Source organism: Argopecten irradians, chromosome 4 (genome assembly GCF_041381155.1).
Source record: "Argopecten irradians isolate NY chromosome 4, Ai_NY, whole genome shotgun sequence".
Lineage (NCBI taxonomy): Eukaryota > Metazoa > Mollusca > Bivalvia > Pectinida > Pectinidae > Argopecten > Argopecten irradians.
In genome coordinates, this window is record NC_091137.1 from 38,173,624 (window position 1) to 38,189,425 (window position 15,802).

Here is a 15,802-nt window from a genome sequence, read left to right on the forward strand (position 1 = left end):
ATCAATGAAAGGTGTCACAGAAAATTTAATTCTCCATTGAAACTATGTGATAACTCCATTGAAACTATGTGATAACCCGAAAAGAATGGGAGATGAGGCCAAACAGAATTATTTTAGAAATATCAACTGGGATTTTCTGAATACTGTAAACGCATAATTTTAGTACAAATGAGAAAAACTAAATTGTTTTATTAGCATGGATTTAAATTAGTGCACTTCGATGGTTCAATATCGAAAATACATGTACCCTTTTACAAAAATTAGTGCTTCAAATGAAGACATCATGAAAAGTGCTTAAAGTAAAACAACCGCTAAAATAAGTAGGTTTACAGTAGTCCAATTGGATAGGATTCAAAAACAAATCAAGAGACTAAGTTAGATTATCTCCCTTTATTGCACTTGGTCACACTTAATAACATATAGAAGACAATTATTCCCAACAACAAAGCATTACTTAACAAAGGTATGGCTAGCACAGTAGTCATAAACAACAGTAACAACACAGTCACCTGTAAGCTAGGTCAGTCAAATTCTAATTCATTGATAAGTTGAACTAAGTTCTTAGTTGATTCAGGAAACAACAGCTAAACTGATATTGTATAGAAGTATTCTTTCCCAGGTTTTCGACTTAAAGTAGAAAATGGGATAAAAATAGCTATCAGTGAAAACTATCCATTACGTTAAAATTTACTCGCAAACAGTTGATCAATCTTGTTAACATGGAGCACAGGGGTTTGTTATAATAGACTAATATCATTACAATCCCCTGTGCTCGGAGTCTGTGGGGCCATGGTACACTTTTGAGCGATTTTAGCTAGACACAAACATTTTAGTGAACAGACACTGGACTTCCATATACAGGTATACCGTAAATACATCAATCTATACTTACCATAAGTACATGTATTGACAATAACTCATTGTAGTTTGAATGGATTCTGTGGTGTAGTATAATAATTATTTACAAAGAATTATGCTATCAAATAACCATTCATAAATCTACATGATGCATTACATGACTGAACACTACACTGTTATCTTGTTTGTTACCTTACCTACATTCATACATTTCACATACACATATACCTCTGGTAGTCTAAGCATCAATCAAATACTACATGTATGTATCGGGTACATGTATATCGTAAAATTTAACCTCAACTACACATCTACCGTACATTGATACATACCTACATATTCATTTTACAATGTAATCGGGACTGCAAGACTACCAAAAAACTTCACAATACATTAACATGTACTATGTAACCTTAACATTTAATACATTATGTTTAATAAATCTTCAAAGTACGTATTATATCTAGCTTTGTTTTTATAATACACTTTTACATCAAACATTGTCATCACAACTACACCATATAAAATGTATAACACAACCTACTAGAATGGCCACCAGTTGTTCATTCTGATACTAGATTATGTCCCCCTGATGGTGAACTAGAATCAACCATGTTGCACAGACCAAAATAATCAAGCCAAATATTAGTGGTACTTTTAATATTCTAGAAACTGGTGGCAAGTCTATCTATGCTATTTCATAGTTCAACATTCACTAAATATACATCTTAACCTCATGATTAACTGATTGTTCTTTTGATACATACAATACAATTCACATGGAATTCATAACATCATATTTCAGAAGAGAACATTTAAGCTTATCTCATGACCAGACCATTTCCTTTTAAACATCCAATGTGCATAATCATTATTAACACATAAATTTTATATCGGCATTCAGAAAGCACAAAATTTAGTTTTTTCATTAAATTATTTTTTTGAAAGGATTTTGATCTTTTATATACATAAATGAGCATAATGTATTATGTACCATTAATGTAAAATAAAATGTGCTAGGATGAAAAATCTGAATTATTTACAAAATACATTAAAGTTCTCACTTTTCCAATTACACATCAGCTCAACTGTTAAAATAAATACTTTCTAAACATACATTCAGAACTATCCTCTAATGTTTTTGAACACCCTGAAGACATAAATATAAAACATGTCGTGCTTTTGACAAAAGGATTCTGTACATATGGCAATGGAATAGCAGATACATGTATCAATATCGTATCAAATAGTTAATGCAATATTTTACAAAGCCATGACTTTTACAATGATTTAAATGCATTAAGTTTTGTATTCATCATTTGTTCTGGCCTTGATATAACAAACTTAATAACAATTACAAATATGGGGTCTTCAAGATTAATTCATTCACCCCTGAAATTTCGTTATGAACTTTTCCAGCCTTTGAATAAAAAGTGTTCAAAAATAATAAGTCTTAATAGGGGAGAATGCAGTTCTGATTAGTTATTTGACCATAAAATATTAAAATAATATTTTTTCAAAAATAATTGCATCCCTTTAATAAATTTATGACCATAATAACAACAGATATGACACAAATGGAAATAAATGTTATCAGAGAGTTTACTGGTCCAACTTGAATATCACAGATCACAGAAATAAAACATAAATAAACAGAGCAGTTATAACATATTGAGTCTTTAAAACAAATTGATTATAAATTTTTTTTTTAATTTTTCTCGCAAATAAATGATATTAATGACATACAACAAGATTCCACCTCCCAGGGGGAGACAACTCAACATTTGATATGACAAGATGTAATTACAGCATTGGTATTTTGCCTTGATTAATGGCTAGGTTCAGCTTATACATGTAGCCTATCTCATGACCAGACCCGTCATTCACGATGAATCAAAGTTTCTTCCCTTTGTTTCACTTCGTCTTCATAATCAATACAAAGCGGTAGCTTAGCAGAGTATAGGGCTAAGAATGGAGACTAGCAGTTCAGGTATGTGAGCCCTGATTTCTATGTCAAATTTTCATGATCATTTGTCACAGGAGTTATATATGTAAATCAGAGTCATATTGAATCAACAATTAATAACTTTTTACAAACACCAATAACTAACCAGTGACATTTTTGAAAATAAACTTACTTGATACAGGTTCTTTGCATTCTAATAGATATCTTCAGAACTTTTCAGAATGTGCTTCCTTCTAACTGTTTAATGCAGAAGTTATGTTGATAGTAGGTGAGCTGCTTAAACTTATTCATCAAAAATAATTAAAGAATGCTATAATAAGAGCTTAAAATTAGTAATCATAATATAATGCCAGAAACTTTATAAAATTATAATCATGAAAGCAATGATAAGCCTATACATGTATAAATAATTGTATCCTGTTTAAATTCAGCTAAAAATATGTAGTCAAACTATCCATTAAAATATGGGATGATCTGGTGGTGAAGTGGTAAAGCCACTCGCTTTTCACCTAGTCAGCCAGGGCTCGATACTACGCACAGACATGAAAAGATCAGGGTCACCTGCCCAATCATGTGGGTTTTCTACGGGTACTCCGGTTTCCTCCCCTTTTTAGAGTCTCATGTGTTTTCATCCGGGCCATCAAAAAGATTTGTTTAACTTGTTTCACAATCGATGTAAAATAAATAACAATAAGATTTAAAAAAAAAAAAACACAAAAAAAAAAAACATTAATTGGTCAGAACTAGGCCCAGTAGGTTATGGGTCCTGAATTATAGTGTACAGGTCTTAACACAATCTGTTTGTAACATGCTACAAACTTATCATTTAGTAATTCATTTCACCAATGCACATCATCAGAGCAAAATTCAACAGAACACTATGCATATAATTGAACATTACATCATATGACCGAACACTATGGAGTTAATATAGAGATTGATTTATGAGTACGTGGTACTGGGTTTCTAGGTAAGTGAAAACTCATAGGAAGTTTTATAAGGCAATAATGAAGATCATTTTAGCAATATTTATATACATGTAAACTGTATAGAAAGGGAATCCATGTGTCAATACATTCAAAATGTATAAAACCTTTCTTGTGACAAAAATTGGTTTCTGACTTTTTATTTTTAAATTACAAAATTTGAAAATATATAATTAAATAATTCTAAAAACAAATTAAAAGAGAAGTATTGTTTCAAAACCAGCTCTATTAAAAAATGTTTGCAGTAAGTTATTAAATTAAATATTATAATATATAGTTTGTTGAGAGACTTCATGTACTTTTCTTGATATGTAAATTAAAATTATACTGTAAACATTGAATACCTGATAATTGTAATCATACAGGTTTTAATCCATACTATGTGACTAGATGAGAAAACTAAGCTAAACATCACATGATTATCTCCCTTATCCCTAATCCCATGGCACTGAAGACCACACACACTCTGAAACATATGAGTATAGAGTACTGGCACACCTACCTATTTCATAAGAAGGATTTTTTGTGTAGTAATGAGAAATTAAATTAGTTCTAGCTAAAAATTCCTCCTAAGTACGTTTATTCTTTAGTTCCCAGCAACAACCCCTGGAAAAAAGAACCTGCTCTCTGATATTGCCGGTCATTCACAGGAAACGAGTGTTATCAGATCTGAAAAAAGTCAAATGTCAGATTATAATCATCAACTTATTTTCATAACAGATAGTATTTATGATAACAGATAGAAGATGGCTAGTATTTCACAGAATGTGAAGTGCTTAATAAAACAGCATCAAACAGTCATAGATATTTCTGCATGATATTTTTAAATACTGAACCGCTTTCAGTTGGAAATTATGGGAGGATGGATGCCAGCTGGACAAATTCAATAGGCATGCTAGCCTTTCTTGTTGAGTTGGCCATTGTCTAGTCAGTTTATATTTCTATAATTCCCATGTATTATAAGCAACAGTATTATTTCAGACAATTAATTAGTAGTTGGTGGGGGATTTCTATATCTTCATGTTGCCGACAGACTATAGTCAATATTGTACTCAGGTGTAACCTTATACTCTGTACATTTTGTGTCTATAATGTATAAACATCTCATTATAGCCAAGGATGGAACACTAATTTCAACATCTACCTTCCATAAACCTGCAATGGAAACTGTGGTGTCACACTTATAATGATGCTATGCTAAATAATGGACTGGCAGTCATGCACTGGACAATGTCAACTTAAAATGTAAATATGGATATAGTATGAAATGTGGCTGACCTTTCATCTATTGAACTACTAGAGACACGAATCACTTTGGTTGAGTGTCAGGTACATGTAGATCAACTCTCTCTTCATTATCCATTAAAGTTGCCTGCATCTCAACGTCATCACCCCGAGCCTTGGCCTTCATGGCATCTCGGTCAGCTCTGTGACAAAAGACAAGGAGCAGGTTACCCAAATAGTAACACAAATGAGTGCAAATATTCTGATGAATTACATTGTTTAATCTTGCTCAAGGCGCTGAAGTAATTTTAACTATCACAGAATTTTGGAGTTAAAAGCATAAGGGAACTTTGAATCATCACCTTTTATTTTTTCAACCCTCACAAAACTGCACAATTCACTGAGCACAGCATAGAGTTAAATTCAGTAAATATGTGGTATACTTACTTTCTGCCCAGGAACATCATGCCATACAGAACACCACAGACAAACACAAGGGCACTACCAAATACAGTTGACATCCCGAAACACATCAGCACGGGGGCCAGCGACATACTGGAAAATAGTAAAACTTGAATTTAGCATACCATCATTATTTGGGACTTTACAAATTAAGGTAAAATAGCTAAAATATGGAAGAAGAAGATGCATTTGTCAATTTGACAATAAGATTTGTGTGTTCCTTCCTTCCTTCAGATTACAGAAATAATTGTTATAACACGAACAAGGGATCCAAGGACCTTACAAAGGACAGGTCATCAGAAAAATTTAAAAGATCAAAAAATTATAGACAAAACTTTCTTATTCATAGCTAATTTAAAAAACAAGAGGCCCAGAGGGCCTGTATCGCTCACCTGGTTTGTAATACAAAGTTATGTTCTGAATACAGGTTCATTGTTTCTTTTTTAAAGGAATTTTAATATTTACCGATATTTCCCCTATTGGGCCTGCCCCTCCTGCCCCCTAGGGTTCAGAGCCAAATTTTATACTGGCCAATTTAGGGTGCAATCTATGTAGAACCCTATGACCAGTAGCAATTTAAAGGATTTACCTCTAATTCCCTGCCCCTCCTACCCCCAGGTGGTCAGAGCTAAAACTTGTACAAAATCTGTTTCCCTTTTCCCAATGATGTTTGTGGCCAAATTTGGGTACAATCCATGTAGAATCCTATGGCTAGTAGCGATTTAAAGGATTTACTTCTATTTCCCTTATTGGACCCCTCCCCTCTTGCCCCCGGTGGGTCAGAGCCAAAATTTATACCAATTCTATTCCCCTACCCCAAGGATGTTTCTAGCCAATGATTACAATCCATGCAGAACTCTATGACTAGTAGCGATTTCAAGGATTTACCTCTATTTCCCCTATTGGGCCCTGCCCCTCCTGCCCTTCGGAGGTCCAGAGCCAAAATTTATACAAACTCTGTTCCCCTTCTACCAAAGGATGTTTGTGGCCAAATTTGGTTACAATCCATGTAGAACACTAGGACTAGTAGCAATTTAAAGGATTTACCTATATTTCCCCTATTGGGCCCCGCCCCTCCTGCCCTTGGGGGGGTCAGAGCCAAAATTTATACAAACTCTATTCCCCTTTCCTAAAGGATGTTTCTGGTCAAATTTGGTTAGAATCTATGCAGAACTCTATTACTAGTAGCGTTTTAAAGGAAATGTTGACGGACGGATGGACGACAGACGCTGCACCATGACATAAGCTCACCAGCCCTTCGGGCCAGGTGAGCTAAAAACATGCTTTTCATGGATTTTCAACCTGTGGTATCATGTCCAATTGTTCAAGTAATTCAAGTGAATACATCAATGTTTGCCTCAGTTAAATATGCTGGGAAACTTACCCACAGTAAAGTGCTGCCTTTTGCCACGGGGCTCTATTGTCAGAAAATTTTCCAACTTTATCTGCAAATTCTATAAATTGACAGCAGCATGGTGCTTCAAATAAAACAGTTATAAATCCAGCTAACCTGAAAGTAAAGAGAAAATATCTATATCCAAATACCTATATATATTGTAGCAAATTAGCAAGTATAGTTATTTTCGCCTATTATTTACCATAGAGTTTATTTTTAACTTTTGTGCAATAAAGCAGTTAGGTCATAACTAGTTCTTGGGTTAATTATGTTGCCAAATAGAGATTTATATAGTATTCAGCAAAAACTGCTTTGATTTGACAGTTATATTTTATTATAGACTCATTATTATATTATGGTATGTGCAAAGGAACTAACTCAAAAATAAAAACAAATTTCACAGAAAGTTCATGTAATATTTTTGAATAGTTTTCAAGAAATTTTCATTTTGGGAAATTCAAGGCTTGAATTGGGAAAAATTTAGAGGTTTTGCCATGGGGAATGGGGCCGAATTCCGGCCCCAAATCATGTTGAAAAAAAGCCCTGGATTGAGATGCTATCTACTTCATGTTGAAAAAAAAAGCCCTAGATTGAGATGCTATCTACTTCTTTTCAAAACATATATACATATACTTACATTTGTAAAACTCCTGCTACAATACATAATGCAGATAATGATATACAGGTAACTATTCCAGTTATCATGGCAACTGCAATAAAAACAAATCGTTTACAGATTTTAAGAAGTTCTAGTTCGGGGTTTAAATCCCAGTATAGCCATGCTTTTTTACTACTCATCTTAACCTTTTAATGCTGTATTTAGGTGGATATAGTACATGACAAGGGCCATTACATACACATGCATGTATTACACAGATCTGGGTTACATTAAATTATAATTAATTTTTAGTCTTCAAAACGATGACAGGAATAGAAACTAACACTAGTCCGTTAGTCCGAGACTAGTTAAAAATCTGATGGACTAGTCAATTCTGTCTGTCTGATAGTCCCGTGGACTAGTTATCATATCAGTTTAATACTTATGCTCTCGTAAGAATGACATCTGAATGAATAGTAGTAGTAGTAGTAGTAGTAGTAGTAGATCCCTCCTCTATTAGGAGAACCAGCCACAGGGCTGTGGTATATGGACATCAATGTTATAAACATTATCATGAGTGTTGTTTACGACTTTCTGAAACGTGCTTTCCGTAGCCCTTTACGTAAGGAATGCGTTCATCGGATAAACCACGATTGCATCAGCCGATGAAAGATAGCGTTACACATCGCTAACTTACAACAATCATCATCTATATCATTTAAATAAAAATCATCATTTTAAGAACATAAAAGTGCAGAATTTGAGAGCTCAGGATATGCTAAAGCTCATCTCAGAGCATCTAGGTTTTAAAATTTTTCCGGGGGAGGCCCCTACCCCAGCAGAAGGGGGCCCCAGCCCCCCCCCCCACCCCCCCCCCCCCCACCCCCACCCCAGCAGAAGGGGGCCCCAGCCCCCCCCCCCCCCCCCCCCCCCCCCCCCCCCCCCCTTCCACACCTTTAACCTCCGGCGAATTCGCAGTTCGTCACTTCGTGACTTAGCCTCAGGACTAGTACCAATGACACAGGACTATCTAAATATATTTCTTACTAATCCTTTAGACTAGTTTATTGAAAAAGTTAGTTTCTATCCCTGGATGACATAGAAATAGATGCTGTATTTTCAACCCCTCTTACATATGTATGAAATCAACCTATTTAAATTTCAGAATATCAACTAATTTTTAGTAATACTGCTTTGTAATATATAAAAAATAATAATAAAGTCTAATACTCAAATAATAAATGAAAAATAAACCGTTTGAAACTTTCTCTTTTAACTCATGATATAAATTGTAAACATTTTTATTTATTTTCTAGACACATTGGTAAAATGGCAATGACTGAGTATGGGAAATGTCATTAAAACTGCAATACAATAGAATAAAAAATAAAAGTTAAATTAAAAATAAAAAAAATTACATCCGTTAACATTTACATTACTACAAAGTCCGCTAAAATGTATCATAATCGCAGACTCAAAAATCTGACTTCTGAATGACAACTGTCAGAACGAAGAACTGAGGAACAGCTGACCATTATACTTACTGAGACCGCCTATCGTGCCGATCGATTTAACGAGAATTCTGAACCACCAAGTGGCCTGGTCATTTTGTTGTGGCTGCGGCTGCTGTGCGTTTGGCTGCATGCTTAAAATGTTCTTTACAATTAGTCCAGATATTCCAAAATATATTTAAATGTCACATTACTCAGCCCCGTGTGCCTTTGACGTGTTCATCGATGTTTTCAATAATAGTAACTTCCGGTTAGGCAGAGTAGTGTCCCTTGTAAAGTTGAATTTCCTGTTTATTGGCACTTTTGTGTTTAAAATAAAGAATGGAATTCGTTTATTTCCTTGATACTTTGGGAAACTTATAACCAGCTAATCAGTGGTAGGCCCAATACCTTTGAACGCGCCTCATTATCATAAAATATATAGTCCGTATTTGTTATCCGGACTAGGATCTAAACTTAGAAATTATTACGAGGCCGTTTAAATCATTAAAATCAATACAAAAATTCTTTCTTATGGGTCTCTGAAGTAAATAAGGGTATCATTTCTTTATTTCATGTCTATTTCTGATTTCTTTTGAAATAAAAAATAAAAGTATTTGTTACTTTAAAAAATACTTTTTTGGTAACATAAGCGACACATTCACAGGGAAAATGTCTGCAAAACCGAAGTAGGTTCATAACTGTTCATGATTTCTGTAATCTTATGAAATGCCTATTTTACAATTATATTTCCCTTCAGTAAGAATAGTCCAAAGTTAACTTTATACCCTGTTTTACTCAGAATTTGGTAGATAGATGACTATGGGTAAAGTTAAGTTTCAGTTTTCCTAGAACGAATAATCATACCCTGCCTCCACTCCGGTCCCCATCTTCCGTCCGTCGTTCAGAGCTACGTCATCGCAGCTACAGTTTTCCGTGTTCGACTTTTCGCAGACTGAGACTCTCGGCGAGAGCTCGAGAGAGACTGTCAGTGCTGTGAACAGGTTGGGGACACTCCCGGCGTGTATGCGAGATAATCCTGCATTTGAGTAACAGTCCTGTATTTGTCAAATATTGAGGGATCATTTTGTACGCAAATGCAGGAATCTATATGAATTGAAAAAGGATAAAGTTGTTTATATTAGCCTATATGAGAGATCAGCAGTTAATCCATGTTTTTAAACTGTAACCAATAAAATATATGGCCAGGTGCCCTAAATTCGTCTGGGACATGTTTTCATCGTCTGGGACATGTTTTCATCATATTTACAATTTTTGCAGATATCTCATTAGAACGAATATATGTACCCGGCCTACTATACCTTTCGGCCGGGTACAAATTGGTCCCTATGTGTCGTAGTGGAGCACTGCCTCCGAAAATCACTCGGGCATAGTTTTTCTATACTTTTTTGTAGGTTTCCAATTATTTTTATGCGTATACATGCATTTACATATTATTTTTGTCCAAAACAAACATAACTACCATTCTGAATATCTACCGTACCACTCACAAGACATCAAATGCACAATTTGTGGACTTACCGTATAAATTCCCTTCAGAAAGACCTTCATATGTATTATGTAAAAAAATAATGCCTCGATGAGAATTTGATATTTTATGTGGTTCAGTTTTATTGCCTAGTAGGTAAGCGATATCAAACAAGTACGATAAAAAATGCAAACAAATGTTTTATAATGGTTTGCATAATCATTACTTTGCTCTATTAGCAGTAATAGGCACCAATTGTAGCTCTAAAGACGACACCATTTTCTGTCAAAAAGTCTTTTGAGCTACAATATTGCAACTAATATCTCATTAACTTACGCATGATTTCATTTCGTAAAGCGTGTCATCTGCCAAAGCAGATTTGGTCAAGGAAGATTTAATTGTCTTGCTTAAAAGGGAGTGTGTGTTATAAGCAAGTGATTTTATAAAAATGATGTAGCAATACACCCCAAAACGAAGGTATTTTCATAAGTCCATCTTGAATGAAATTTTAAAACCTTATCGTCAGCGTTAAACTGTCCATGTGTACTGATCAGCAGTGGGTTAACAAATTAAATGACTATATATTAAAGTACCGGAAGTCACATGTCTGATCATGTGATTCACAGCCCAGATTTTGGGTCATTACTATACAAATTATACTGACGATTCAACTTACCCAAAATTTATGGTGCAGTACTGATTAAAAGTTATATTAAAAGATAACGTCATTCTATGTAATCAGAGGTACTCGTCACTTTCCATGACCAATGGATTTAACGACTTAAAAAATCAATGTAACAATAGGAAATTTTCAGCTTATACACGATTTCACAAATGCCTGCTGCTCATGATCAACATTTAATTGGAATGATCTCAATTTTCGGAACAGAACAGGTAAAACTCAATCAATCATAGCATTTGCACTAAAATTCCCTGATAGCTATACACTGTATTCAAATTAGAGCACTTAACTTGTCTTTTCTCCAAGTGATTTCCCTGAAGACACAACCACTATCTAGTTTGCATATCCCCCTGGTAAGCATGTATACTCCCAATAATTGAAACTTGGGCTGGCAAGCTTGTAATTTTTGTAACAGCTATATATATAGGTGAGAAGGAAATGTATAGCAGCCAGATCTAAACCAACCCTCAAACACGGGACCTCTGAACATATACACGCTGCCAGATGCTCTATCAATTGAGCTATATTTGGTCACTGATGCCGATGATTAACTCCAATTCTGCTAGACTAAAATACAGCAATTTGCATTTTCTCGTGGCAGCTGACACTTTTTATTTGTACCAAAATTCTTTGATTGTTTTTAATTGTTTATAATTGTTCCAATGACCAGAAGTAATACAGCTTATATTATAAAAAAATGTAACATTACATAAAATTAACAATAATTATCTTCTGCAGGGCACTTGTTTCCCATGGTGCCGTTGTCTGTGATGAGTGTGAAATAGCTGGAGATGTAACTATTGGTAAGTAAAGAGAAAAAGAGGATGTTCATAGTAAACTTTGTCCTTTCCTTTAAAGACTGGTGCATTTAAACTCTGTAGCTGTATAATTCCTTAATTAAATTAAATCGTCTTTGATGTCCCTGTACATTGCTTACATGCATTATATGCAACATAATGTATCTATCTATCATTCTCCTCAGTCTTGCATTCTTGTATCAACCTAGGAATTCCTTAGAATTTTATGTTGTTGTTTTTTACAGGTGCTCGCTCGGTCATTCATCCCAAGGCACGCATCATTGCTGACGATGGGCCAATCATTATTGGTGAAAATAACATCATTGAAGAACTTGTTACAATTGTCAATAGGTACAATTGATAAACAAATTGTTCTTTTAACTTTTGTTACTGTGCATATATTATCAAAAATTTAGTCTTAATAGGTAGAGTTCTAAAGAATTGTTTACAGTAGACTTAATATATTTAATTATGTTTTACTAACTTAATGTTTGTGTATCTGTGTGGTTACAATGTAAATTACAAAATATATATGTACAGTCTACTTAGTTTGAATCTGTAATTGTTGATTTGTAAATTTTTAATTCATTTTGCAGAAACCCAGCCGGAACAGATGCAAATACACAACAAGTGATGATCATTGGCAATAACAATGTGTTTGAGGTCGGATGTTGTATCCTTTATCATGATTTCATGATATATGTCTTATTTGCTCACGCTCATTTGTTCTTTTAATTTGAATGGCTCATTTAGAAGAGCGAATTGATATATTTATGCATGAATTTGACCTTACAAATATTTATATCAGATTAATTTTGATACATGAAGATCAATTGTGTTTACCTATATTGCTTTGATTAGTGGTGTAAAATGAGTACCAGTTCTGTGCATGTTTAAGTTTAACTTTGATGGAAACAAGACCTATATATTCAACCTTAACTTGTGTAAAGATGTAGAGGCAACTAAGATTGGTGACCATAATGTTGTTGAAGCTAAAGGTGAGCTTGTCATTTTCTGAATTTTATTTATATTATATAGGATTTATAAGCTCGTGAGAGGATGTTAAAAAAGTATCGTTATAACCTAGCTAAGAGAGTGATTCTTAATTTTATAACCTGGTGATCCATATTTCAAAAAACAATTTCCTTTAATATTCATTTCATGTTTTGTATAAAAACCTCTCAAGGAAAAAGAAAAAAAAAATGTCTTCATAGCTGAGTCAACTGTGTTATTCTATACAGCTCGAATTGTGTGCCATTTGGTTTCAAAAGAAAGTGGTCTTATATAATAATGAAGGCAGTCTTCATACTGTCAACAGGGAACCTTTTTCATGTTAAAAGTTACCGGTAATGATAACAAAAAATTCTTTTGAGTTCGGTATTTCGGTATTAGTTAATTTTACAGTTATAGATGATTTACACTTTCATGTATTTAAATAACATATAATAAATCAATGTATTTACCATTGCAGCAAAAGTAGGCCGTCAAGTTGGTTTAACGACAGGCTGTATCATAGGCTCTATGTGTACTCTCACCAGTCACGAGACACTACCAGACAACACTGTGATCTACGGCAAGGCGTGTGATCGGCGGGTACAGAGGGAAAGGCCACCTGTAAGTTAATGTCTAGGTTTATGCTTCACAAAAAATTAATTTTAATTCAGTCTTGTTTGTAACAGGTATTTTGATTAGCTTAAAAATTCTTTGATAATTCTTTGATAACCAAAAAAATGACATATTCATTATTTTATAACATCACCTACAAATGGCTGATTCATATAATCAATCTATAATAGAAAATGTCTCTCAAGAAATTTGGAAATTCAAGGTCTTAGTCTTAGAATAAATTAGTAAAAATATATAAATACATACTTTTGCAAGGGTCAAAAATCCTCTGTATAAACAACTACATTTTATAATTATTACTATATACATACAATAATTTGTTATTACAATCATATAATGTATAAATGTATGTTCATGATAAGATGATCAACCTATCACAGAATATTTTGTTAGTAATTAATTCTATTTTGATTTGCAGACTCAGAATCTCCAGATTGACTTTTTGACCAAGATTTTACCAAATTACCACTACATTAAAAAGACCAAATCCAGTACTCCACAACGGACATGATACACATCAATGTTGGATTGGGAACATTTTAGTTTTTACCATGCGTTGAACAGAATTTAAAAAAAAAAAGAAAAATTAAGAACAAATCATTTCAGAGTTATTTAAAATTAGCAAGTGCTTAAGATATTTTTAATTTAATAAGTGGTATCTTTATGGATGTAAGAAAGCTTATTTTTCATAGAACAACAGTGCAATATTTTATGTTGACATATTCTGTCTGTGTAACTGAACTTGTAAGATGTCAAGGCCATAGTCATGCATTTATTGGTGGTGCTTTCACTTCTTCACCTAAAATTTCTTAATGAGTTGTTTCAGTTTTTGAACCAGACCAGTCCAAATGTGTCTTCAGGTATAAGCTAAACTATATTATTTTGATGTATACAAATTAGTGTATTTTCAAAATATTAATATACATATTATGTACATACTTTTGATTTTGCTTTTATGCTTCTATTGGTATATGGATGCTATAACTTGGAGGTCATGTGCTTTTTTTTTTTTTTTTTTTTAATAATTTTAAAACAATAGATTTAATTAAAAGGATTTTTTTTTCTGGATAATTCAAAAACCAACAAATTTAATTTCAAGTGAAATAAATTTTTGTTTGTAGTATAATATGTTGTTATCAATATACAATTACTGTATGTGGTAGTAACCATTGTATTTATTTAATAAATCACGTCAATGTACAAATAATAGAGGTTTTATATGGTTTATTAAGAAACAAGAGGCCAAATGGGCCTTAATGGTCATCTGACTACAAGTGCTCTTGGACAAAACAATTACGGTAAGATATTGTATACTAAGAACTTTTCAGATGAACATGCCAGTTTTTGATATATTTACCAAGCGAGTCAAAGTCACTAGTGAACAAATTTGAAGTACTTCATCCAACATGCTACAGGCCCAATTTCTGAATACTTTAGGTCTTTAACTTACTGAGAAGTTATTTGAAGATTTTAATCTACATGTATTTGACCTCTGAGACCGTGGAAGTAAAGTTGCTCTTTATTCCAGCATTTTAATCTACATGTATTTCACCTCTGAGACCGTGGAAGTAAAGTAGCTCTTTATTCCAGCATGTCACAGTCTTATTATCGTGTCTCAAGGTTTCTTCAAGTTAGTTATCGACAAGACTTTGTTTAAAGGTACTGTATTACCCTATTTGACCCTTATGACCTTGAATGGAGATCAAGGTAATTCTTTTGAACAAACTTGATAGCCCTTCATCAGAGCATGCCACAGGCCTAATATCAATACCCTCGACATCAGTTATTGAGAAGAAACCGTTTCAGTGAAAAGTTAACTGATGACGGACGAAACATGATGATCTAAAATGTATGTTTGTACATCCATCTTTAAAAAGCTTTTGACGCCATATCTTAAATCAGTTATAGTTGTACTCAAATTCTGTTTCCATGCGTCAAAATCCCCAAGGCTCTCATGGACACCTTCCTTGGAGATAGTTTATGCTTGAGATTGTGTTGCAGGCAAGCGGTCAAGTTCTGTTACAAAATGTTAAAATCCATATTTTGTGATCAATAAAGTTTTATTGGTCTCACTTTTCAACACCGGGTATATGTACTGCACATGCAGACATCCGTGAAATCCTCATTTCAAGACAAAGATGACAGCAACCACAACTTAAGTTTTGTGCAGTGACTAATATTTTTTTGTGTGTTTTTAAAGTCAAATGCAGATGTGCATGATTGAAACG

At 33.6% G+C, this 15,802-nt stretch overlaps 2 protein-coding genes across 2 annotated transcripts; one reads left to right on the forward strand and one right to left on the reverse strand.

The window, feature by feature from the left end:
- Positions 1 to 375: 375 nt before the first annotated feature.
- Positions 376 to 9,372, reverse strand: LOC138321578 (calcium channel flower homolog). Its single transcript, XM_069265347.1, has 6 exons — positions 9,035 to 9,372; positions 7,530 to 7,602; positions 6,881 to 7,006; positions 5,482 to 5,589; positions 5,089 to 5,237; positions 376 to 4,479 (listed from the first exon to the last, which is right to left on the reverse strand). The coding sequence occupies exons 1-5, from the start codon at positions 9,132 to 9,134 to the stop codon at positions 5,120 to 5,122; spliced, it is 525 nt and encodes a 174-aa protein (XP_069121448.1). The 5' UTR covers positions 9,135 to 9,372; the 3' UTR covers positions 376 to 4,479; positions 5,089 to 5,119.
- A 240-nt stretch (positions 9,373 to 9,612) lies between these two features.
- LOC138321577 (dynactin subunit 6-like) lies at positions 9,613 to 15,123 on the forward strand. The gene is made up of 7 exons (XM_069265345.1): positions 9,613 to 9,669; positions 11,890 to 11,954; positions 12,194 to 12,299; positions 12,545 to 12,621; positions 12,899 to 12,946; positions 13,420 to 13,562; positions 13,993 to 15,123. The coding sequence occupies exons 1-7, from the start codon at positions 9,653 to 9,655 to the stop codon at positions 14,083 to 14,085; spliced, it is 549 nt and encodes a 182-aa protein (XP_069121446.1). The 5' UTR covers positions 9,613 to 9,652; the 3' UTR covers positions 14,086 to 15,123.
- Positions 15,124 to 15,802: the final 679 nt, after the last annotated feature.

What these genes read in the sequence shown, in the direction of transcription:
- LOC138321578 (XM_069265347.1), bottom strand. Translation starts at nt 9,134, where the DNA reads ATGCAGCCAAACGCACAGCAGCCGCAGCCACAACAAAATGACCAGGCC. An exon ending in CGGCACGATAGGCGGTCTCA is followed by an intron (nt 7,603 to 9,034) that starts GTAAGTATAATG and finishes TTTTTATTGCAG; the next exon opens with TTGCCATGATAACTGGAATA. An exon ending in ATGATGTTCCTGGGCAGAAA is followed by an intron (nt 5,238 to 5,481) that starts GTAAGTATACCA and finishes CTTTTGTCACAG; the next exon opens with AGCTGACCGAGATGCCATGA.
- LOC138321577 (XM_069265345.1), top strand. An exon ending in AGCTGGAGATGTAACTATTG is followed by an intron (nt 11,955 to 12,193) that starts GTAAGTAAAGAG and finishes TGTTTTTTACAG; the next exon opens with GTGCTCGCTCGGTCATTCAT. An exon ending in TAATGTTGTTGAAGCTAAAG is followed by an intron (nt 12,947 to 13,419) that starts GTGAGCTTGTCA and finishes TTACCATTGCAG; the next exon opens with CAAAAGTAGGCCGTCAAGTT.